Source organism: Emydura macquarii, unplaced genomic scaffold (genome assembly GCF_026122565.2).
Source record: "Emydura macquarii macquarii isolate MOO-44397 ecotype Brisbane River unplaced genomic scaffold, CSIRO-AGI_Emac_v2 contig_1043, whole genome shotgun sequence".
NCBI classification, from domain to species: domain Eukaryota; kingdom Metazoa; phylum Chordata; order Testudines; family Chelidae; genus Emydura; species Emydura macquarii.
This window is the reverse complement of record NW_027131180.1, coordinates 16456475-16480945: the sequence shown is the minus strand read 5'-3', so window position 1 is coordinate 16480945 and position 24471 is coordinate 16456475. Positions and strand designations below refer to the sequence as shown.

The 24471-nt window shown below is 42.2% G+C and overlaps 1 protein-coding gene and 1 long non-coding RNA gene across 5 annotated transcripts in view; both read left to right on the top strand.

Moving 5' to 3' along the window:
- The window catches only part of PKNOX1 (PBX/knotted 1 homeobox 1), an 84913-nt gene that overhangs the window by 42191 nt on the left and 18251 nt on the right, over positions 1–24471 (top strand). For 3 of the 4 annotated variants that reach the window (XM_067545190.1, XM_067545191.1, XM_067545189.1), the window contains one exon: positions 169–342. In XM_067545190.1, coding sequence (XP_067401291.1) covers positions 169–342 — 174 coding nt within the window. Of the gene's footprint in view, positions 1–168; positions 7646–24471 lie in introns of those variants that run through there. The other variant, XM_067545192.1, reaches the window with a different exon arrangement.
- On the top strand, positions 8233–15385 carry LOC137151099 (uncharacterized). Its single transcript, XR_010919175.1, has 3 exons — positions 8233–8283; positions 10179–10419; positions 15075–15385. It is a non-coding gene; the product is annotated as an uncharacterized lncRNA (long non-coding RNA).

Genomic DNA, 24471 nt, shown 5'->3' with positions numbered 1-24471 from the left:
TTTTGAGTGCTTTGACTTTGCTACCTAAATAACATAATTAGTTATATGTAATTTCCTAGGTATCCTATTAAAAAACAAACAAATTCTCTTGTGTAACTCTTGAATCTAAATTCTGATTCGAGCATTGTTTTCAGTTTACTAATTGTATCCATGTTTTCACCTCTCCAGGAGCTGTTGTAACAATTACAGCTCCAGTCAACATGAATGTAGACAGTCTCCAGTCTCTGTCATCTGATGGTGCTACTTTGGCTGTTCAGCAAGTTATGATGGCAGGACAAAGTGAGGATGAATCTGTGGATAGTGGTGAAGACGATGGAGCAGACCTCTCAACAACAAACATCAGTGAGCTTGTTTTGGATAACAGTGATTCTCTGCAGTAGGAAGCAAGAGAATGTGACAAAATATTTAGGAAAAGAATGGACTGACTGACTGTTTTTATAGTTTGCACAGCAAACATTTTACACAAGTTTTATTTCTAATATGTTTTATATGTAGATATAGAAGAGTGCACTTTTTTGTATTTCATAGTAAGCTTAAAGAGTGTCTTTGCAGGTGCAGCAACTTCTTTCAAATGTGTTTTTGGATTTTTGGGGGGGAGTTATTTAAAAAAATCAAATCTAGTAATGTAATGAACCACATACATATCCCTTTTTTGTTCTCTTATTAGATTGAAAGTGCTGCAATTTCTAAAGAATTATGCAGTTTCAATTAAACCTGTTGTTTAACACAGCTCTTGGTTGGCTAATGATGTAAATTCAAAGCATGTGGCACCAGTGTGTGGAATGTGATCATTAAATTAGACACACATTTGGAAGATGCTTCTGCACCTTAAAAACTGCCAGTCTGAGGTGAGCAACAACACACACGCGCACACAAAGAAAATGGAGGTGTGTGATTCAGTAGCGAATGTGTGACAGTTTAAATAAGTTTAATTTCTCTCATAGTCTGTGAGCTTGTTTATCATTTGCTATAAAAACTCCTATTTTTACCATAACGGGATTATTGGATAAAAAAAATATTTTTATAAATTCAATAGGAATTGTGATGACAACTGTATTGAGCATGAGAAAAAAATTTCCAGAGGGGGGAAATAAATGTTTAGTATTCCTTTTTGGAAGGTTCTGAAAACTGACCAAATTTAATAAACATGGCTAATGCTAGTGTTCCATGGTTCTCTGCTATCCCATAGTGGCATAGTATATTTGATAATAGCATAAGAAGGGCCCACAGTTTGATGGGATTTTGATATTGTCAAACTTTGATTTATATATGTGTAAACTAATGCTCAAATTACATTTAACTCTGTATCTAAACTTGTATCTGAATATATTTGCTAAATAAGTATTCAGGTAAGTAAGTACAATTATCCACAATATTTCTAGTAATCAACAGAGAAACTTAACAGTTCATGTTTTTTCAGTCTGATTTTTTGAAAAATGAAAAACTGACTGGCTAGTTTTCCCACCTCAGTTATGTCATTGAATTTGAAACTTTTTTTTTCCCAAATATAAAAAAATATAATTTATGGATGATTATATAAAGAATTTCTTCAAATAAGCAAACATCACTACCAGAATATACAACAGGCTTGTATAAAATCTTTGTGTGTCATTTAACTAATTCAGAACTAATGATGAAAACAGATTTGTCTGTGATAATGATTAATTTCAATTTATCCCCAGATCTTGAGTTTGTGTATTGTTATTTCTGAACTCCAGTTACTGACACTTGATGTTGAAAAAGTTGGTATTTCCCCATTGTTAAGTGCAAATAACAGCAGATTCCAGAAATCTTGTAGCAAGACAGTGTGAAAAGAAAGAGGGTGCTACCTTCAAATCTTAGGCACTGACTGAGCAAAGCACTTAGTTATGTGCTTAACTATAAGCACTTACTTAAACCCATTCTTGTTCCACAATATACCCAAGCATGTGCTTAGGTCCCATTGACTTCAGTGAGATTCAACCATATACTTGAAATTAAGCACATGTTTGGGTGCTTTGCTGAATTGGACTTTAAAGACTTCCGTACTGGGCAATTTATAGGCAGCATGAACAGAGACCTTGACAGGAGATGCTAAAAAATCGTTAAATGTACATAGAAGGCAAATTTATTTTTCAGAGGTTACCACTAAAAAACTTTGTTTTACTGGCACTGGGCTACACTCACCACCAGCACAAGCAGCTGACTTCGCTACAGTAGCACCCACTTATGCCAGTGATGAATGGGCCCATTGACTCAGCGGCAGTAATGAGGTATTATTATGGTTAGAATTATTGAAGTAAAGTTTATAAAGTATTTGTTTTAATCCAACTTCTCTGTTTTTGCCACTAATACCCTTTCCATATGTACTGAGCAGTTTGAAGAAAATACTAAGAGTGTATAATGAAAGATTTAATTATGAAAACTGGTATAATGTAAATAATTTAAGGCCTACTGAGAATCCAATTTGACCCAAAAATTAAAAGGGCACAGTCAACTTTAAAAATCAAACCTCCTGTCTGAAAACATTTTACCTACTATTGTTACAAGCGACACCTAACTGATGGAGACTGAAAGCAAAAATATTTTTCTCTATCTTTTCAATTTGTTTATTGTTTGCTTCTGCCGGCACTTTGTTTGTTGTTTTCACTGTTTCCACGGTAGAGTCAGTTTTCCTGTAGTGTTGTCTATGTTTTTCGCACAACAGAAGGTGAGAGGAAAACTATTTTTAGGGCTAGATTCAGCTAACTTTGCTCATGTTTAGTAGCAGTTGAAGTGACAGTGCTGCAAATACTTAACATATGTGAGTAGAATAATGTACTGCTCAAGATGAGTAAGGCGGGCAGCAACAAGTCCTTAAAAAAAAAAAAAAAAAAAAAAAAAAGGGAAAATGTGATTGTTTAAAAAATATATGTATTGGCAGGGGGACTCAGGTAGGTGTAGTACATGAAACTTTTAACTCAGTTGAAAATAACTAGATTTCAAGTTGACAATGTCCCTTTCGATTTTACGAAAGCAAGCTTGTACAAATCATTACACCAATTAAGTGTTTCCTTGGATTTTTTCCTTAATTCCAGTAGAAATATATATATTTATATTCAATAGAATAAGTAAGAATTCTCCGGTGGTGTTTGCAGCCTTTAGTTAGTGCATAAGTACCTGGCAAGTGAAATTGTCTGGAAAGTGACTAGTGACAAAAGAAAATGGAGTAATCCATTTTTCATGTCAATCTCAAAAAACTGCAAAGTAAACAGCATAGTGAAAAGTAAATTATATTTGTAAAATTACTTCAGTTTTAATAATCAAAGGTCCTATTTAACAAACTATGGAGCCCAAATCCTTTAAAGGACTGACATCTAATAACTTTGTAAAAGTGCAACGTTTAAAAAAAAAATCATGGAAACTGCAAAATTAAAATGGATACACTTGATTGTAATTAAGTTAATTTAAGTTACTAATGATTCAGTTTTTGGTACCATATCTGGTTGGGAACAATTAATGAATAAGTATTCAGTCTATGCAACATTAAAGTAACCCCTCCCCTAATCCCCATAAATGTGTGATTTATAGGTACTCTGTTGTATTTTGGTTGTCTTTTATTTTTGTTAATTATTCAAACAAAACATTCACCAAAAATTCAGCTAGATTTAAAGCTGATTAGGCAAAATATAATTTCAAAAGCATGTTAGAAATATAAATGACCTTCATTCCCTTATGAAAATCTAAGATGTTAAACATTTGACATTCTACATAGTGAAACATTTCTATTTTTAAATTCTCCCCTCTGCCATAGTAAATAGAATGCATTCTGACTTTAATAACCTCTCCCAAAAAGCAAAGATAACCAAGAAAAATCAATGAGACAAGTTTAACCATAGTATTCAAAGGAACAAATAAACAGGTATAACATCTGAATTTTAAAATGTATTTCTGAAGAGTACTTCTGGAAACATTTTGGTCTTGCCTGAACTTTGTTGTTGTTTCATTGTGGATTGAATAAGCTAGATTGGCTTTGCCAAACCCAAATCTGATTTTCTAGGCCTGCTAAACTCTTTCAAGTATTTTATTTTTCACATTATAAAATAATTTTACTTAATCATCCAGCCTGACGTAGAATGAAAGATAGCACAAGTACGCTGTTAAAAGTTCACCCTGACCATGTCCTTTGGTTACCTGTGCAACATGGAAATATTAATGTTATTCTGTTTTATGACTTAGTTCTGTAGGATCTACTGAATGATCACTATTCTTTTTTTTTGACTGTGTGAGAAAGCAATGGAGCGCCTTTTTACAAACTTACTAACCTTGTAGTCTACTGTCAAATATTTACCTAATGTTAATAGATAGTGACAGAAATGAGCCATCAATTTTCCATTGTTTTAGAAACGTCTCGTCTATAAAACTGACAATCTTTAAAATGTGAACACTGTAACCTTAGCTTTTCTTGGATAGTTGTCTTTTAAGGGATATTGTGAAGCAACTGATCTATCAAAGCAAGAAAAAAAATTAAAAATCAGAACATGCTTCATGGATGATGGATTTTTACATGAACAGTTTCTCTGAATGAAAAAAGCACATCTTGTCTTTAAAAGTAAAGCATTCACATTGCTTTAATTAGTAGTAGCAGCATTATTTAGTTCAGCATCAGCCATATTTTCAGGAATCTGCAACATAGCTGGAAAATATCATGTCATACTACCGAAGATTTTTGGCTAGATTTTTTGGCCTTTTTTGTTGTTTTGTTTACACAAATGCAGAAAAAATGGTTTACTAGTTCTTAATGGTTTGGGATGTGGAAGGTGGGACTGTAGTTTTGGAATGCAGAAGCAGTTTTGAGGAATGAAAGACTTAGCAAGTCCATGATGTGTGTTCTTTGTTTTTGTTGCTCTGAAATTGTTAATTAAAATGGCATGGACATTGAACTTCCAAAAAGTGGTTTCCAGACTTTTTCAAAACACTTTCAGAAGGATTTTTCCTATGCAATGCAGTACAACTCCTATGTGCCAACTTTATTTAAAAAAAAAAAAAAAAAGGGAGATAAACTGTAATGGTTTTTCAGAACTATCATGCTCTATTAGATCAGAAATCCTCTCTTTAAAAAGCAGATAGGCTTCTTATGTGATTACTGTTGCATTTCATTACTAGAATCATTACTCTGCTGGATATGTAATTATAAATTCATAAAAATATTTTCAAGAAAAATGAAGATTTTATTATTATTGTGGAACTCCGGTATGTGTCCACGAGAGAGAGAGATTTTGTTGGTCACATGTCATACTAGGAATACATTTATAAATAGTGTAATAAAAGGTTAATTATAATAGATGTTATAGACATGAATAGTATGTTATAGTTGGTCTTAGGCACATCAGCATTTTATAATGTCTCTAAGGTGACATTAAAAACACAGATTCAAAGCTGTCCTGGTAATAATTAAACTTACAATAACCACCTAGCATACAGTATAATTAACTCAATTAACTCCACCAGCCTTCCCTAATCAAAGGGAGGTAACAATCTACATCTACAATCTTTTTTTAAAAAACCTCTAGAAAAACCTTTCAACCTCAGATCATGGACCTTCATCCTTATCCTACCCCCAAAAAACTTACAAACAGCTTTACTAGAAGGTGTTGGAGATGGCTCTTAGCCATGATTATAAGCAACCTATTTCTTTTCTTGATACTAAAACAGTTGATTAAGCACTTAATACAATATCTAGTAAACCTTTATTAACCCTTTTATAAAACAGCTTAGAAATGCACCTTTTTATATAAAGTGAGAAAATTTTAAAAACTGATATTAAAAAAAGGAAATGCATACACACAAAAATATTAAAATAGCTTGACTTAAACTGACACAAGCCATAAAATCAGAGTTCTGCCAAATGCTTGGTCCATCCCCCATTTAATAGTGCTGAGAGTATTACAGGACAATACAAGTGCCCAGTACTGCATTCCTGGCATACTCAAAATCCTACTGACCTCAGTGGGTGTTTTAAGTGTGCAAGGAATGCAGGATCAGACCTCTGGTCCATTAAATTACCTACTGTTGGGAAACCCCTGCAAAATCTACAGCCCATGGGATAATGGGCCAGATCCCAACTTTACTTCTTAAAAGATTACTAATGCTAATAAGGCATGATCCAAAGCCTACTGAAGTTACTGAAAAAACTCCCATTGAATTAAATGGATTTTGGATCAGACCTATTGTTCCCTTGATTTAATCTGGGCTATTCAGACAAAACAGAGGAGATTAGGCCCATGGAATGATTTCCAGACACTATATTGGTTTGGGTTAGTTTCTGGCAGACCCTTAATGTTGCTTGAAGTACGTTTTGTGTGACATTAATATTAAAATATAAACATCAAAATGGAGATGAGGAGATTTTTGTCTGAATCTAAATATCTTTCCACTTTATGGGGTGTGCAGATTATATTTACAGTCACTGTAGATTATATTTACTGTCACTGTAGAAATTGGGGATTTCTTACATATAGTACTTAATCTACAAAAGAAAACAAATAGCATTTAATCATATGAAAAAAAGCAACCAGCTGCTGCATTTTGTTTTGATGTTTTTAAAATATATATACTTCTAATGCGGAATACAATTCTATTACAAACCTGTCTGGGCTTTCAGTCCTTAACCTCTATTATTTTGTGTGTGTGTAAACATGTTTCAAAGTGACAGGATAGATCCCTAATTATATATATGATCACATATTTTGTAAAATCAGCCACTGCATATGTAGAGTATCTAATTGTATAAGATACAGGGGTATGCAGTCACATGGCTGAATCCAAATGGAGCCCATGAAAACCTTCACTATTGCTTTTCTTTATCTGATTTATTCATTTTATGCACTGTACATTTGAATATGTATTTGATACAGCGGTTTCCTGATACATGAAAGGTTTAGAAAAATGTTTTGCACAATTGAATTTTTTTACTAACTTTCCCAGTCTAAAACTGTAGTCAAGGTAAAATCTCTGCTAAATCTGAGACCTAAAAATCCACAGACATTTTCAAAATAGCCTCCTCAAATAAGACTAAGGAAATGGGTTGATCTTGTTAAATAATAAATGCAATTGCTGTTTTCTCTTTTTCAAATAGTGTTGAAAAGGCTACTGATGACATTTTTAAACATAGTAAACGTTAATATAAGGCAGAATTGGTAAAATTCTAAGGATTTCAACTTTGCTTAAAAGTAGCCTTTTCGTATACCTGGCTTCTTAGACTATTTGTTTGAAATTCAGAGTTTTGAATATGCTGCACATATCTCTGTAGAATTCAAAACATGTATTATTTTAAAAATTCAAGTCTAAGTGACTTATAACCAACAATTTTAAAGAAAATTAGTTGTGGACTATTTTTAATGCAATATTGGAAAGAATAATAAGCAGTGAAGCTCTCGTTAGCTGATGATGCACAACTTCACAACTAGCTCACTTTAAAACTAGAAAAAATTGTATATAGTTTCCCAAAATGAATGTATGACATTTTTTGTAATGTATATGCTGTTTTATAATGTTTTAGGTTGTGTTTGTGCTATTATCAGGTATTAGACAGAGAAGTATGCATATTTTAATACTTCTTTTGCATAACAAAATATGCAGTGTTTAGGGAAAGATTATGCAAAAATTAAATTTATTAAATCATGCAAAACCTAATCTGGAGAATTTTATTAAATTTATACACATAATAAATTATTGGATCCATTGCAATTTTGAACTTTCAGAAAAGGGTGAAAAATATGTAATTAACCAAGTATATTTTTATGATGTGTGTTAAATTCATTTGTCACGAATTTCAGGGCTTTCTTCTCAGTACTCCACTCCTATAATCTTGACTAATATAATCCAAACATGAATTTAACTATTATAACTAGAGGGCTATAAAATTGATTTTAAATACCAAGTCTAAAGTTGGACTTATTTTTCCTCAATATTTTAAATAAACTTATTCATTTGCCATTTCTAATATAATGCATGTTTCGTAATTGGGATTTTTCTTCTTTTTAGCACAAGAATTTTAATTTTTTTTGCTTTACAATATTCTAAAATAATTTAAATAATTTTATTCTGACTACTATTTAATTAACTGGTATCAGAATAGTAACAAGATCCCATTAAAAAAATCTACTTCAAATTGATGTTCTGGTGCAGATCAATTTTATGCTCACAATATTTCTCTTCCTACATTATCCCAAACCAACAGGTTACTTATCATTGTTCCATGTACTCTTGTGGACTTAATACATCTCTGCCATATCAACTAATTTAGCCATTGATCTGGAGCAGGTAGGGTGTCATGAAGACCTTTTACACTTATGTTATCCTGTGATAAGCATTTTTTAGATAACATTTTACATGTTTTCTTCCAAATTTTAAAGAAAAATGATTCTCAAAGATGACAAAGGGATTTATCCGCATCAGTTCTATTAATTTCACTGTGTATGGTATAGCTAAATTGCTTAGTTAGCTTTGAAAATCTTAATCAAAAGGCTATAATGCTATAGTTCTGATCTTCAGATATGTTCACTTGAATAGAAGTTGTGGATGCAGAGCACATCTCAGGGTCAGGTCCTTTCATCAGAGAATATAATATCTGGAAAAGACTAACAGCAGCCACAGCTATAAACATATTCATATAAAGGTTTAATAGATGTTCAGATGGAAAAATATGGCATAGAGATGCTAGACCTTTGGATAGACTGATCTAGATAAGTTGCCAGGCAACCTTACTTTCTAAAATGTAACTAAGTGGGAAAATGGAATATATTGACAACTACTTTTACTCTGAGTGATTGTGCACATATACATTCTGCTGCAGGTGTGTATACACCCAGTGCCCTGGAGTCAGGGATTTTTTTCAACAGTACCACTAGGCAGCGCATGCACCCCTGTTCTCTGCCACCTCTCAGTTCCTTCTCACTGCCCGAGGTAACAGTTGGAGCTCCCTGTAGGATTTGCTTTGGATGGCCAGCATCTTATAGGTTTAGTGCATATAGTCAGTATTTAGTAGTAGTTTAGTTGTTTGCAGGAGAATTGTAGTATGAACCAGGTTTTAGGCAGTGTACCACATGCAGGGTTGCTTTCCCTGTCATGGATGGGAACAGGAGCGGCTTCCTTTTTTCTTGGTGAGTGCCATGTGACAGACAAATGCCCTATTTATACTTTTCCTGAAACCCCATTCTTCTAAAACTGAAGAAACACTTCATATCTTGGATTTTCGTAGGACTTTTGTGTTCTACCTGCATCACACTAGATCCTTCAGGGCTTCTCTGGGGCTTTTCGTAGCTTATGCCAAGAGGGCTAGGGCATAAGCAGTGAGTTATATGGGCCCATGGTGCCCGTGCTCCACCAATATTCAGGAATGTGGGCCCAGCTCCACCAATATCTCTGTGCTGCTGGGGGGCCACTTGCGGAGCCTCCAGTGGTGCTCCGCCATACAGGGGCAAAGCACAGCGGCCCCCAGCACTCAGGGCGGCCCAGCCATTCTGCTCCCCTTCTCCTCCAGGGAAACACAGCGGCTGGACAAGAGCTGCTCCAGTGCCAGCCCTGCCCCCAAGCAGTGCAAAGGCTGCTCCCCCCCTCCCAGCCCCGCCCCTTCCACCCACCCCTCTCCCACGTGGCTGCCCCCACCTCCCAACTCCACCCCTTTCCCACGTGGGCCCGACCAGCACCCCTCTTCCCCGGGGGCTTATAAGGCAGGTGTGGGGGGCAAGTCTTGGACCCGTTCTGGACACCACCAAAAATTATACGAACCTGCCACCCATGGGCTCGGGGTCAACCAGGGTAAGCTCAGTGAATCTCTCATTGGATTTTGACTGCATTAAGCTCTGTAACAATCTTGCTAAAGTCTCTCCATCGAAAATAATGGCCCACTCTACCAGGGCTCAGTCCACTACATCAGCCTTACTGATTTAATGTTCCAACAGCTGATATCTGCAAGGCGGTGATGTGCTCAGCTGTGCATACCTTTTCTGCTCATTATGCCATCACTCAAACCTCTCGTGACAATGTCCGCTTTGGCAAGTCAGTGTTACAGTCTTTGTTCAGATGATCTGAAATCCTTCCACCTGTAAGGGAACTGCTGATGAGTCACCCATAGTGGAACGTATATATGCACAATTACTCAAAGGAGAAAAAGTGATTACTTACCTGTACAACAACTGTTTTGTGGTTTTTTTTAGATGTGTTGTGCATGTACACATTCCATGACCCTCCTACCTTCAGACATTACATACAGCAGTGCAAAGGAACAGAGAGGGAGGCAGCACGCCTTTGCATGAGAACATGAGGAGAGATGGGGCACATGCACCACCTTGTGGTACTGTTGGCAAAAGTCTGACTGGAATGCATTGGGAGCACACACACCTGCAGTAGAATGTATATGTGCACAACATATTTCAAAGAACAACATTTCCTGTACAGGTAAGTAACCGTTTCCACTCCTTAGCATTTCCCCTTAATGTTTCATACTTTTATGTAACAGGAATTTAGAGGGTTCATGTTAAAAGGAAAGTGACAAGTAATTTAGGTTGAAAACTTGACATAACTTAAAATTGTTGCAATCTGGTGAAGAAAACTCCGTCAATTTTATATATAGCTGCAGAAAATAGTAACTGAGAATGCTTTGCAGAATTATCACTCACAGCTCAGGCAAAAGCCAAAATTTGATTTATAAAAAAAAATCAATTTTTTAAAAAAGTAACAGAAAACCTGTTTTCATGTTTTTATTGAAGATTTTTCAACATTTTAACTAGATGTTCAAGGCAGGGGTATGTGTGTGTGTTCATTCATGTGCAGTTTTGCATAGGTGCAAACTAATCACCACATGTAACTCCTGACTTGCATACACACATACTTATATATGCTGCAAATTAGTATGTTTGCAAGTTGAGTACCTACAGAAGTGTTTGCACAGCATTGTGCAATTACTATTGAAAATCTGGGCCTCAAAATAAATATATACACAAATACAAGCAATGCTCTCTTCTAAATACAGACAAGTACACAGCTGACAACAATAAATTATACAGGACATCACCACTAGAACTAAAATACATTCCTTCCCACATAAAGTGAATCAGACATATTTAGGATATATGTCTTTTTCGCTCCTTTAATTAAGTGAATACATTCTGGCAACAATTAAAAATGAAGCTTTATCATGAAGACTGTATTTTCCTTATACAGAGTTTTCCCCTTAAATATGTTAAGGCAGTTGCTTTAAGAAGGAGCAACATGAACTGACTAGTTTGTGCTAATATAGTGAAATATATACACAGATCTAAGGAGAATGGCTGGCTGTTTCTTACGCTCATACAAATATCGGTATTTATACAGAACAAGATTATTTATTTGCTATTTGTCAGTTCTTTCTATTTAAAAAGTTTATCACCCAATCAAAGGGCAGAAACAATACCATGTGACATACATGACAGTCTAACAACAAATAGTGCATAGTAAAAAATGAACAGTTCTCAGATACCCCATTGACTGAAATTTCTTTGCACAAAGTACCTGATGTACACGTGTAGATAATGAATGTATTTGCAAACTGATCCTGATTTCCTCAAATGATCTGCAAATGAAAGGCAGCTACATTCATTGGCTAATATATTCAAACTTGAAATAATGCACAGGATGTTAGTTCCATTTGTATAATTTTAAATACCTGCATAGCAGGTAATTAAAACCTGTAATGTGGTTATGGTTCTACTGCTTCAGGCACTGAGCACTAACACACGAGGTCTTAAAAAGTTTGGATGTTGTCGTGGATTGTATGTGTATCACAGTTCTCTCTCTGGAATGGATCAGACCTGCTTTTAAGGGGTGGCTTCCTCCTTGACTGTCTGGTCTAAAGGATAAAAGCCTTAGTGCTACTGGAGCTAAGGGGCTTTCACCTTCAGCTCAAATGAAAAGCACTAGTGGTGGGGGTGCTTGAGCTGAAATTACAAATTCTATTCCCTGGGCCAGAGTTATGCACTCTGCAAACACCTGTAGTATCTTTATGCAGCCACAGATTCTTATTGATTGGCTCCTGGCTGAACTCTTGAATGGACCTCTAGATAGCTGGGTCAGTGTGTATATATAATATATTGTTTTCTGTATCCTCTATATGCACCATTATCCTCTGTTGAATGGAATCAGCCCCTATGAAGCGTTTGTGTTTTTGTGCTCTAGTCCAGTGACTGGTTGTGACCAGCTGCTGAGGTTCCCAGAATTGTAAATTAATGTGTTAGCCTTCTCAGCCTCAGCAAGCGAGAGTCTTGATATTTCTAAGCTGTGTGACAACGCCCTGACACAACAGCTTGTCTTTCTTGACAGGCAATTCTTCAGGACTCTACCAGTCCAAATCTTGCCTTGCAGGTGGTAAAACAGGGAAGCCCAACTCTCAAATTCCCCATAGGCATCGCCATACAGCTTCCTTGCTGAACACTCACAGAAGTTATATTTGTTGCTCCTCGAAAGAGACAGTACACTGCAGCCTGTTAGCGTAACTGGGGTTAACACACTCTGCTTTTCAATCAGCGCACTGAATTGTTTTATAGTAAAAGTAAAACAAGTTAATTAAACAAAATTTCATAGGGTTAGGTGATACCAAGTAAAAGGAATAAAGACAGAAAGGGTTACAAGCAAAAGTAAAAATACGCTTCTATGATTTACAACTTAATTTCAGCAAATTACAATTCTTGCCTAATCAGTTTTCACACCAAAACTCAGTTCCCAGAGACTTTGACCTCCTTGGTTGTAGGATCCAACATTCTGTGATTTCAAGAGATCAGACCCTTTTAATCCCCCAATTAATGGATATCAAAATGGCTCCGTTTCTGTTTATATCTCCAAAAGTTCATTGACCCAGTTACAAGAGGCAGGCAGGCTTCTTGCTGTTCTTCCAGTCCTGTTGACTTCCCATCCCTCTGCTGAGTCATATGTAAATGTGGCTTCCATTGTTTTGATTCCATAATGCTTAATTTACACTGGAGATAGCTACTTTCCTTGCTGTCTGAGAGAGAACCCGTTTTTCCCTGTGTTTAGTCACAGACTTTAAAACATAATATCAGTGAGTACCCATAATTCCGCATATAGTGTAAATACATACATTTCACAGTGCTATTAAAACCTGTGACACAGTGGGTGAGTCATAAAAGGCCTTACTCAATACACTTTTATAATACAGTAATATTGTGTATAATCAGTTGATTCAATTTCTTATCACTTGAGGTTCAGACCCCCTGTCTTTATAGTCCACTGAACCTTTGAAATGTATTCTTTGAAAATTAAGTGCAGACCAAGCTTCTCTCTCCTGTGGGGTGTAGACACCATGCTGTCTTCCCAAAGTTCATTGACTCTGCTTCAAGAGGTAGGAGGCTTCCCTGAGAGTGCAGTCTCCATCCCCTGTTGCGACTGATAAGTATTCACCTTTCTCCACTTGCTCTCCAGATGACTTTATCTGCCTTGCAGGTGAATGAGCTTTTCTTTGTCTTTTGTCACACCCTGCCTAACTTACATTGGAGATACATTCATGCAGGTGGAACCACATGTCCTTGTCTACACAAAAAATTTAAGTCAACATACTATATGTCAACTTACAGCCACGCAGTAATTATTTTTGGTGGCTCATGTCCACACTACTCTCCTTAGGTCGGTGGAGTGTGTCCTCACCAGGAGCTCTTCCACTTACCTGAAAGGGGCAGTGTGGGGAGCTGACAGACAGGTCTCTCAGTTCCCTGCCGAGAGCCCCACAGGCTGACTCCCAGTGGGCTGTCCTCTCCCTTCCCATTCCCCACCAGGAGCCAACCTTGGGCTTCTCCCATCCCTGTGCCCCACCAAGAGCCGGGGGAAGCTGCCAGGGGTTTCCCCTCCCTGTTCCCAGGGGGAAGCAGCCTGGTGCTTCTCGCCCCTGGGGAGTGGAGTCCAGCTGCCCAGGGCTTCTCCCCTCCTTGTTAGGAGCCGGGCTCCAGCTACCTGCTTCCTACAGGGAGCCAGGCAGCCTTGTCAATTTTACCAGGCGGAGAAGTCACCCGTGGCTTCTACCCTCTCCTCTCACAGCCAGGAACCAAGATCCAACCGCCCAGGCTTTTCGCCCTGCTCTCAGCTGGGAGCGGGAACCAGCTGCCCAGGCTAGGGTGTTCTTGTCAATTTTCACCGCTCCATTGACAAGAATGACATCGGTGGTGGGGCTGACATTGACATTGTGTCGCCTTAACTAAGCTGACAAAAGCCCTAACCTCTCGTTGAGGTGGTTTTATTTTATCCCAAAAAAAAAGGGCAATTTTGTCGGCGGGAGGGTGATTGCAGTGTGTACACCAGCACTGTTTTGGCGGCAAAAACTGACTTTTGTCAACAAAACTCTTCAGTGTAGACCAGCCCTTAGGCATTGCTTGCCAAAAACATTGTAAGAACACATGTGCAGCAGAGAGCTACACAATCCTTTCTGGCTTTACCAAACATGCACCACACAATGATTTTCAGGACCAGCACGTTACCAGTTTGTATATGATACCTTTTACATGACACCTTTTAGATACAGATTATGACAATAGTAAATTAGGAGTGGTATGTCAGGCCTCGCAAGAGTTGCTGACACACTGTAGTAAACCAGCAATGGGCCTCTGTATCTCAGTGGTTTACAAAAAAGAGCACAAGCTCTCTTCAAGAGCGAAGAAAAGTACCCTTTAGCATGAGTGATATATTTACATTCTTCTCTGAGGTTTCCTCTGCATATTCCCACTACTGGGATGAACCAGGGGGCTGCATGAGGATACTCTTGCAGCCTTGAAAATTTGGAGTGCAGGTTGTATGAGAGGAATGCAATTGCAAGCCCCTCAGTTCCTTTGTGTGGGTAGCTGTAGGTTTAAGGACCTTCTCTCCATAATTGGAAACTAAGATGTATTTTTAATTCACAACTCCCCTACAATTGTTAAATTTCAGTATAATCTGTAAATGTTAGTAGCTTGCACTGTTGCACGCTTAGGTTTTACCTGAACCAGAGTCCTTAGAACTCTTGAGTAGTGGCCAAGCTTATTCAAACACCTGGATGAGAAGGTATGGATTTTGAACAATGCCCTTCATGTTCATAGAGATGGATGTGCCTTCCCATTGCCGGCTCTACATGAGAGAAGCCCATTCCTCAGAATACCAATAGGCATGCAGGAGCTTCACTCCTCAAGCCCACACTGATGAGAAGCAGAGGCTCTGTGCCTTAGTCACAGAGGAAACCTTACAAATACAGTTCCTGGATCAGCTGTGTGCACCATCAACATCAGAAAATCCACTGGAAAGCTGAAAAAGGCGGTGGTTCCAAACCTTGTTAATTGTTACTTGCTTGTTTCTTTCTTACCTTTGAACTGCTCAGTATTTACCATTTTTTTAAAAAAAAGGTCTAGATTAAACAGCGTAAAAATTGCTGACTTTGTGTGCCCCAGTTTGACTTGCTTTTGTATTTCTGCTTCATGTGATTTCCACACATTTAGTTTTATTGCAGGTTTGTGTGAATCCGAGCTGGTGATGGCAAAACTCAAAAAATGAAAATGTTGGATGTGTCTGGGTTTACAAGGATTCCCTGCTGCTCATTTTCATCCAGAAGATCTACCCTGTGACCCATTGTCCCAGATCTCATTTTGAAAGCAGGGCCAGGTCCAGGAAAGTTTGGATTCAGATCAGATTCCAGATACAAATGTTGTAATTCAGCCTGGACTATGAAACTCCATTTACAACAATCCGAAGGGATCCAAAAAGTTCCCTTGGATTTAGAATGAAATCAAATGGCAGGCTCCAACAATTTCCAGCTACAGCTTGCTTTCATTCTCAAGTCCAGACTCAAAGAGCGCTAGTGTGAAAATGTGCACTGTTGGATTCTCTTGTATTACTTTAAACGTTTACTGCTTTCTGGTGGTTGGAGGCAAAAATATTTTTCAGATAAGACTTCCTTCATCTCTTGGTTTTGTTTTTTCCCCCCTTCTTTCTAATCTGCGATAGTCTTTCTGCAGCAGTTCAAGCAGGCGGGGCCAAGGCAGAGGTGTCTACAGAATGAAAAGAAAGTAACAAGGTAGCCATTGTTAGCAGACTGAAGAAAATGATACAACTGCAACAATGTAGACAATGCTCCCCTTGCGATGCACAGGGCAAACACAGACCCTCATTCCATTCCTAACATCCCAGAAGGGTCAGCTCGCTGTGCCCTTACAAAGATGGGAAGAAAGAGGATCTCCGGACAGTGCGGGAGGGGGGGTTATATAGTCTCTGCTTAAACCAAATACAAGTAATCAAAGTGACTTGGTAGGACACTGCAATGGGGAATACAAAGGTACAGGGCATCTGCTGTATAGCTCGGGTATTTTTAACACGCGCCGTCTTCCCTAGGTGACCATGAGTGATATCAGTCTCCTGAGGGTCACACAGGAGGAAAGGGAAGATTTGCTGCATGCAGCGGGGTACCAGCTGTGTTCCACAATGATGCAGGCTCCCTTGATTTCAGCGTGGCGTGGCAAAGTATCCTACTGTGGAGGGAGGAACAAGGCAGCCCTCCCCAGAAACCTTTTGCAAAGGATAACAGATTACCTACATGAAAGTTTCCGTGAGATATCAACTGATGATTATCAGAGCATATCTCATCACATAAATAATCTGTTCCCTGGGTAACCCCCCAGTACAGTCACCTAAACGCCTGAAAACCCCTTCCTGCCCCTCCCCCCCAATGAAAAAGGACAGAACTGCTAAGAAGAAAAAAAATCTCACCAGATGTGCCTTCCCCGGGATCATTATTGCTGTCCTGTGTGCTGCTGGACTGCTCTGGGGTCAGGAATATGTCCTGACTTTCAGGGAGAATGGACACCCTGCTCTCCTGCACCCTGCTCTCCTCAGCCTCCTCCTCCTCCTCGTCCATGGAGTCCTCATCATTGTCCATGGACTGTGACCTAGCGGAGGTATCAATGCTGCGGGGCAGCACCGTGGTGGAATTGCCACTGAGAATTACATGCACCTCATCATAGAAGCGGCATGTTTTGGGCGAGGAGCCAGAACGGCTGTTAGCTTCTCTAGTTTTCTGATATAACTGACACAGCTCCTTGATCTTCATGCGGCACTGCTGAGCATCCCTTTTGTGTCCCTTCTCCAGCATGCCCTGGGATATCTTCCTGTAAATGTCCAAATTCCTTTTGCTGGCTCTGATCTGAGCCAGAACGGACTCCTCGCCCCACAGCCCGATGAGATCTAAGACTTCTGGTCGACTCCATGCTGGTGTGCGTTTGGGCTTTGCAGTAGCCATGAGGAGTCCAGCGACAAAGCTCTCTCCATGCTGGCTGCACAGGAACTGAAAATTCAAATTTGCCCAGGGCATGAGGGGAGGGAACATTTCCGGGTAGGGTGACCACGTAACAGCTGAGCACGAATGTCCAGAGCAGTCACAACGGTGCATTGTGGGATACCTCCCGGAGGCCAACAACGTCAATTTAAGTGAAATTCTGTTTAAACTGACTCTAACACGAAGTAATAACTTTGAATTAGGCACTACGCCACTTGCAGCGGTGGCTTTATTAAGTCGACTTTGGCCACAACTTAACTGTAGTGCCAGTGTAGACGCAGGTGTTCAGAAATTGATATAAATGACTTTACGTCGACCTCTGTCACCAGTGTAGACCAGGCCCTAGCTCCCAAAACTAGAACAGATGGTTACAGAGAGAAGCTAGAGCAGGCCAGCCAATTGGGAAAAAAAAAAATCAAAAAGCCTGAACAATTTACATTTCTCAAGAAAGCTGTAATTTAAGGGCATAAAGCGAGCTGGATTTGCGCATATGACCCCCTTTCTCCCCTGTTCCCAGTGGCATTAAGGGGTGTTCCATGTACAGACAAAGTTCACAGTCTGGCACTAACTCTAATGTTGTTTAATCCCCACAGGGATAAGAGATATGTGCATTTTCAAACGATCTTGCAGATATCACTTGCTATAATTTCATTTTGCCTCAGTGAATCGGTTTTCTGTCAGGTATTATCTTAAGCATTATTAGGCCATGTCTACACTAGTCAACACAAGTGATGTTGGCACACAGCTGCCAAAGTTTGTACATCACTTGCCTGCTTGCATCGAACTTGTGCTTATTCACCAGGAGAGCTTGTGTTGTCAATGCAAAGTGCAATGCACCATGGGTAGGTATCCCAGTATGCCATGTACCACTTGCTGGCACAAAGCCTTTTGGGAAATTTTCACCATGGGTTGTGGGATAGAAATGACTCCCCCAGGGATCTCTGGGAGCTAGGGGTCAAGTTTCCAGCATGCAACTTTCTCCATCCCATAATGCCATCCCATAATTTTCATGCCTTTTTAAAAAAAAAAAATCCAGCAAACCTTTGAGGCACTCTTTGCTGTCTGCGATCTGACAGCAGCATAGGAGTCATAGAGCTGTGCACTATTCTCATGAATGTTGCAAATACAGGACGCCTGAGTCTCCTGTATTTGCAGACCCGCAGGGAGTACCCCAACAACAGGAGACATGAGGATGATGTTGAGGACAGTTGGCTAAGGGCCGTAGTGAAAAACAATCCAAGGGTGTTGTAGTGTTCACAGATCAGCTGCAGATGGTGGAGCACTGCTTCTGGGCCCAAGAACTGAACACTGACTGGTGTGATTTCGTTGTAACGTAGGTTTGAGACGATGAGCAGTGGCTGCAGAACTTCTGGATGTGAAAGGCCACGTTCCTGGATCTGTGTGCTGAACTCGCCCCAGCCCTCCAGTGCAGGGACACCCGAATGAGAACTGCATTCACAGTTGAGAAGCAAGTGGACTACCGCATTATGGAAGCTTGCAACCCCAGATTGCTACCAGTCAACAGGAAATCATTTGAGACTTGTAAAAACCACTGTAGGGGCCATTGTCATGCAAGTGTGCTGAGCCATTAGTCTCCTGCTATGCAGGCCTGTGACTCTTGCAATGTGCAGGATGGATTTGCAGCAACGGGATTGCAGTAGGGTGGTAGATGGCATGCAGACTCCTATTTGGCAACAGTCTCCTTGCCACAGAGTACAGCAAAAGAAAGGGCTACTTTTCTATGGCTATTTAGGTGTTGGAGAAGCATTGTGGATGCTTCACTGACATCAGCATGGGCTGGTCAGGGAAGGTCCATGACACTCACCTGTTAAGAGCACAGGACTGCTCAGGAAGCTACACACATGAACATTCATTCCCAACCGGCAGATCACCACCAGGGGACTCAGTCGCTCTCCCCTCCCCCTCTTTCTTGGCTCATGAAACTCGATGCTGGCCCCCTTGATCACCACCAAGGAAAGATTCAGTTACCAGAGCCACAGGAGCAGACTGACAGTTGAATGTGCTTTTGGTAGCTGACCGAAGGAATGTTGGAAGTGTTTATTCACGCGATTGGATTTTAGTGAGAAAAATATGCCCAGGGTTATGGCAGCTTGTTGTGTGCTGCATAATAGCTGTGAGTCAGAGGGAGAAAAGCTGGTGCCACAGTGGAGATTAAAACCGCTGTCTGGGATCTTTGCCAGGCACAAGGGCTATTACAAGCTATGAGGCTGAGGGAGGCTTTCAAAGAACACTTTAATGGTCAGCCACAGTAATGTTCTCTGGGTCTCGAGCTTTGGGCACTGCTAAAATCGTGTAGTACGTTTATAAATATGATGTATTTATATCCAGGTATCTTCCTGAAGTGATACATTAGGTGGTGCTTGCTGTACATTTACAAGTACTGTTGGCTTTGAATCTGTCTGCTATGCATTCTTCAATATGTATTCTGAACTACCAAAGATAATTTTATTCTCAAAATATAGAAATGTATCGAGTGGGGGAAAACCAGGGCAGAAAAACAATGTGCAAGAAAGAAGGCAATATTATACAAATTTTTAACCTTAATTAAAGAGGCAGGAACTTTAAAATTGGAAAGGCAGGAAACATTTCTGTCCATGTGAGTGCACAAATGTGTAACGATAACAGACTACATACGCCAACGGTGGGTCTCAGAGGTCAGTGAGTGTACGTGAAGCGGTGGTTTTCCGTGCTGTCCCCCCAGTGTGGAATGGCTGGGGTAAGAATGGGGTCTGTGATGCCATGTGGTATGCTGGGGGGGAGGGTAGAGGGAGCAGTCATCCATGAATTCTTTAAGGACTGCAAAGGGTGAATTTTGGACCTGTAGGTCCACCAGAGCCTGCAGCTTTGAGTGCTTGCTCATGTCCATGTCGCTATAGGTATGTGCACGCCTCCGTACACAGTTATCTGGAACTTTTTTCTCCTTAGCTGATCCCGTAGGGCCGGCTCCGACACCCCCTGGAGCCCCGCACACATGCTGCGGTATATGAGACGCTGCCGGCCCTACGCCCCCTCAATCCTTTCTTTCCGCCTGTGATGTTTGCTGAAACTAGCCTTGCTCTCAGCAAGTACAAGCCTTGAACCCAACACCTCCACCCCCCGTCCGGGATACTACCGCCCATCCCACCATCGTCCTCCCCAGACCTCCACTCTCACCCCCATGCATAGACTTGCCTGCTTCCCCTAGCAACACCCCCCAGGGATCCCCCCCTCACAAGGGCATGCCACTGTACTCCCCAGACCTCCACCCCCACACATGGACTCACTTGCCTTCCCTGGCAAATGCCTCCCAGGGACCCTCCCTCCTTGACCTCCCAGGGATGCTTCCCACCTCAGATAGCGTCTCCCCCTCCCCACATATCCCTCTGCACGCCACTGTACTCCCCAGACCTCCACCCCCACACATGGACTCACTTGCCTTCCCTAACAAATGCCCCCCAGTGACCCTCCCTCTGCATACCCCCCTGCAACCCTCAAGCCCCACACCTCCAGCCCCTCCTACGGGGCCACAGCTCATCCTGCTGTTACCATCCCCGATCCCCCCCCCCATTCCCCCCACTGCATATCATCCCCGGATGCTGTATTACTGTGCTTTTTAAACCTTGACCATTGCTTTATTGTTTTTTGCTTAAACATTTCCTCCAATAAAACGTTTTATTCCCCTTGTTTGGACTTGTTTGATATTCTAAGTTAGTTTTAGTTAAGTAGTTGTTAAGTGTTGTTAGAGATAAGGCAAGTCCCTGTGGGGACTTTGAGCAGCCGGGCCATGCCTTGGGTCACCGGGATTCAAGCCATGTGCCTCCTGTGGGAAGGCCTTCCTGCTCAGCAGCCCCCATGACTGCTGCCTTAAGTGCCTGGGGGAAGCCCATAGAAAAGAGAAATGCAATATCTGCAGGGCTTTTAAACCGAGGACTCAAAAGGGCCAAGAAATCCAGTTGAAAAGCCCTGCTGATGGAGGCAGTGCTCCGGCCGGCATCCGAGCCAGCCCGTTCCACCTTGGCAGCGAGCGTGACCTCGGTGCAGAGTGCACTGCCGGCACCGGCCTCGACTCGGCACCGCACAACATCGCCGGCACTGAAGAGGAAGAAGCAGCACGCAGAGCATGGACACTCCCCTGTGCCATCGGTATGGGCATGGTCGAGTACAGAGATGCACCGGCCATGGTCTGTTGAGTCTTCTCCAGTGCCTGCATCTCCAGTCAGGGAGCCTCCCCCGACTCCAGGGAGTGGGAGAGTGCCCCTGCCGATGCTGTCGACACCAGAGGCTTGTCAGGAGGCAAGAGCCTTGTTGGCCTTGCCTATGCCACCACCGCCACCCCCTCCGCTGAGGGAGAAGGGGCCGGTGTCCTAGGGGAAACCTGCGTTGGGTCCTCCTGAATGGCGGAGGAGATCCCCAGTACGGGGAGGAAGATCTCCCGCCGGATGGTCTCTGAGGGTAGAGCTGAGTCGCTCCCCTAATAGTCGTTCCAGGTCGGTGTCGTCGAGCCAACCTGCACCAACACGGGACGTGGAGTCTCCCTTTCGGCGCCGACGTCGCTCCCCGGCCCCAGAGGCAGCGCACGCCAGGAGGCAGCACCGGTCGAGGTCTGCCAGGCAGCGCTCAAACAGTTCCCGCTCCCCAGCACCGAGGAGTTTGCCCACATCGAGACAGCGCGGAACCCGGTTGCCATCGGAGGACCTGGCACTGCGCAGTCCACAAAGCAGAACCAGATCACCGTTGTCCGGCTCGGCACTGAGGAGTTCAGAGCGGCACCACCTTGGTCACCGAAGGTGTCTGCAGGGCCACAAGGCAAGCGGCAGCAGAAATCATCAGTACCGAGACGATGCTCCAGTACCTCTAGCTCTTCGGAGCGCACCTCCATTCATTGGCACTGCTTGCGGCAACGGAGGCAGTTCTCATCGTCCTCCCAGTTGGAGGTGTCAAGAGGGCAGTCCCTGGCATGGAAGGGTGCCCAGGACTGACGATGTACACGGAACCACTGGTCCAGGACCTCTGACTATGACGGTGACTCAGGGTCTCCCAGGGGGGACAGTCGTCGGGCGAGCTGATGCCCCCACAAAACGTCACAGCCTGTGGCGCAGTCAGCCCTGGGGTGGCCCCAGGGACAATGGCTGCAACAATGGCCTTATTGGGCCCCTTGGGGCATCCAGGTGGGGCCGGGGCCCCAATCCATTACGTCATCGGGGGTCCAGCACAGGAGAAGGCCCATAGACACCACTCCTCGGACGAGGAGTCGGGACCCTCAGTGGTTGCAAACCTTCGCCAGGAGGGGGCACACCCGCAGAACGAACCTCGGCAGTCCTCTTCCTCCTCACCAGATGAGGCAGGCACCCGGGACCACTTGGCACCACTGGAGAATTTCAGGGTGCACCAGGAGCTGCTCAAGAAGGTGGCCTCCAACTTGAGGCTGGAGCTGAAGGAGTTAAGAGAGGCTGAAGATAGCCTCTTTAATGTGCTGGCGGCAGCTGCCCCAGCGAGAGTGGCCCTCCCAGTCCACGAAAGGGACCTTCAGATTGTAAAGGCCCTGTGGCAAACCCATTCCTCGGTCACCCTTATGTCAAAGGTGGCCGAGAAAAAATATTACGTCCTGTCCGAGGGGTTTGAGTATTTGTTCACTCACCCACCCCAAGAACTCTGGTAGTAGCCGCGGCTAACCAGCGAAACAGACAAGGTCAGTCATGGTCCACTCCCAAGAACAAGGCAGCCCTCCCTAGAAACCTTGAGGAGGGGATTGTAGAGTACGTCTATGAAAGTTTCAGTGGACTCTTGCAGGAAGATAATAAGGACATCCCTATCCACATAAAGTGCTCTGTATGCTGCCCACCCCTGCTTGACCTTAGAGAGGAATGAAACACAGATGCCAACTCTACCTCTGTTTGTTGCACCACTGCTACTTTTCATGGGGGTAAAACACTGACGAGTCTATTACTTTCTCTTTGGTAACTCGGGGCTGGGCTGAGCACCATCTTTAACTTTAAACATTGTAAGGAAAAATGCACGTGCATACTTACCCAACTCATATAAAACTCACCTTTGCTCTCTGGCTTTCCCACAACTGCATGTATCCTCACCTTCACCAAAAGTGAGTAGCCTCATTTTTACAGATGGGAAACCTGAGGCACAGAGGGCGAAAGGCCTTCATGTTTAACAGTAGATGCCTCACGTTGAGATACACAAAGGTCCTGATTTACAGAGGTGCTGACTACGCATGTCTCCCCATGAAAGTAATGGGAGATGTGGGTGTTAGGCCCTACATGTCTTGTGTTGGGCATCTCAAATTAGTGGATACTGCTGAGACTGGATAACATTCCCAAAGTTACACTGTGTAGCTTGAAAGTGTCTCTCTTTCACCACCAGCAGTTGGTTCAATAAAAGATATTGCATCACCCACCTTGTCTCAATTCCTGGGAGCAACACAGCTACAACAACTATGTCAGTAACACAGGTCCCAAATCTTCACTTCCTCTTTTTTCCTGTTCCTCTGCTCGGTGACGGACTGGGACGGAGAGTTGGCCCTGGCATTTATAGTACACCAGCCAGGGCATCACTGGGCCCACGTGGTGGGGGAGGGGGAGAGGCGAGACTGGGAGGCGGCTGCCATGCTCGGCCAGGCCCAGCTGGAGGGCCTGATGAAGGGCTTCCGTGGTGGGCTGCAGCCCTTGAGTTCACCAGCCCCTCTGGCATTTGCCAGAACTGCTAGATGGCCAGTCCGCCCATGCCTCTGCTCGCCTCCCTTCATGGATAGATGAACCTCAAAAGGCCTATACTGCAAACAAACACCTATTAGAATATATGTTCCTGGAAATCTTGTGTGAGCAGGTATTCCTACTAGTATGGGGGTTGACCGGGTGTCTCTTGAGGCTGGTTAGGTTAGAAACACTGTAAGAACAACAGCCTCTCTCATCCTTCCAGAGTGCCTCTGGGATGAGATGTGGCAGTGGAGCTAGCCATGGAAAAAGATTAGGGAGGAAAGAGGACCACACTGAATTTTAGACCCTCTTAGGTGTGCTTTGGCAGCGGTTCAGGTCAAGTCCTGTGCGTTATCTAAAGGGATTTGTCTGTCACCTAGGAATAATGGCTACTGACTAATGAAGTACAAATAGTCTGAAGATGAACATTATAATTGCTTTTATTGGGATGCAGAGAAGAACTAATTA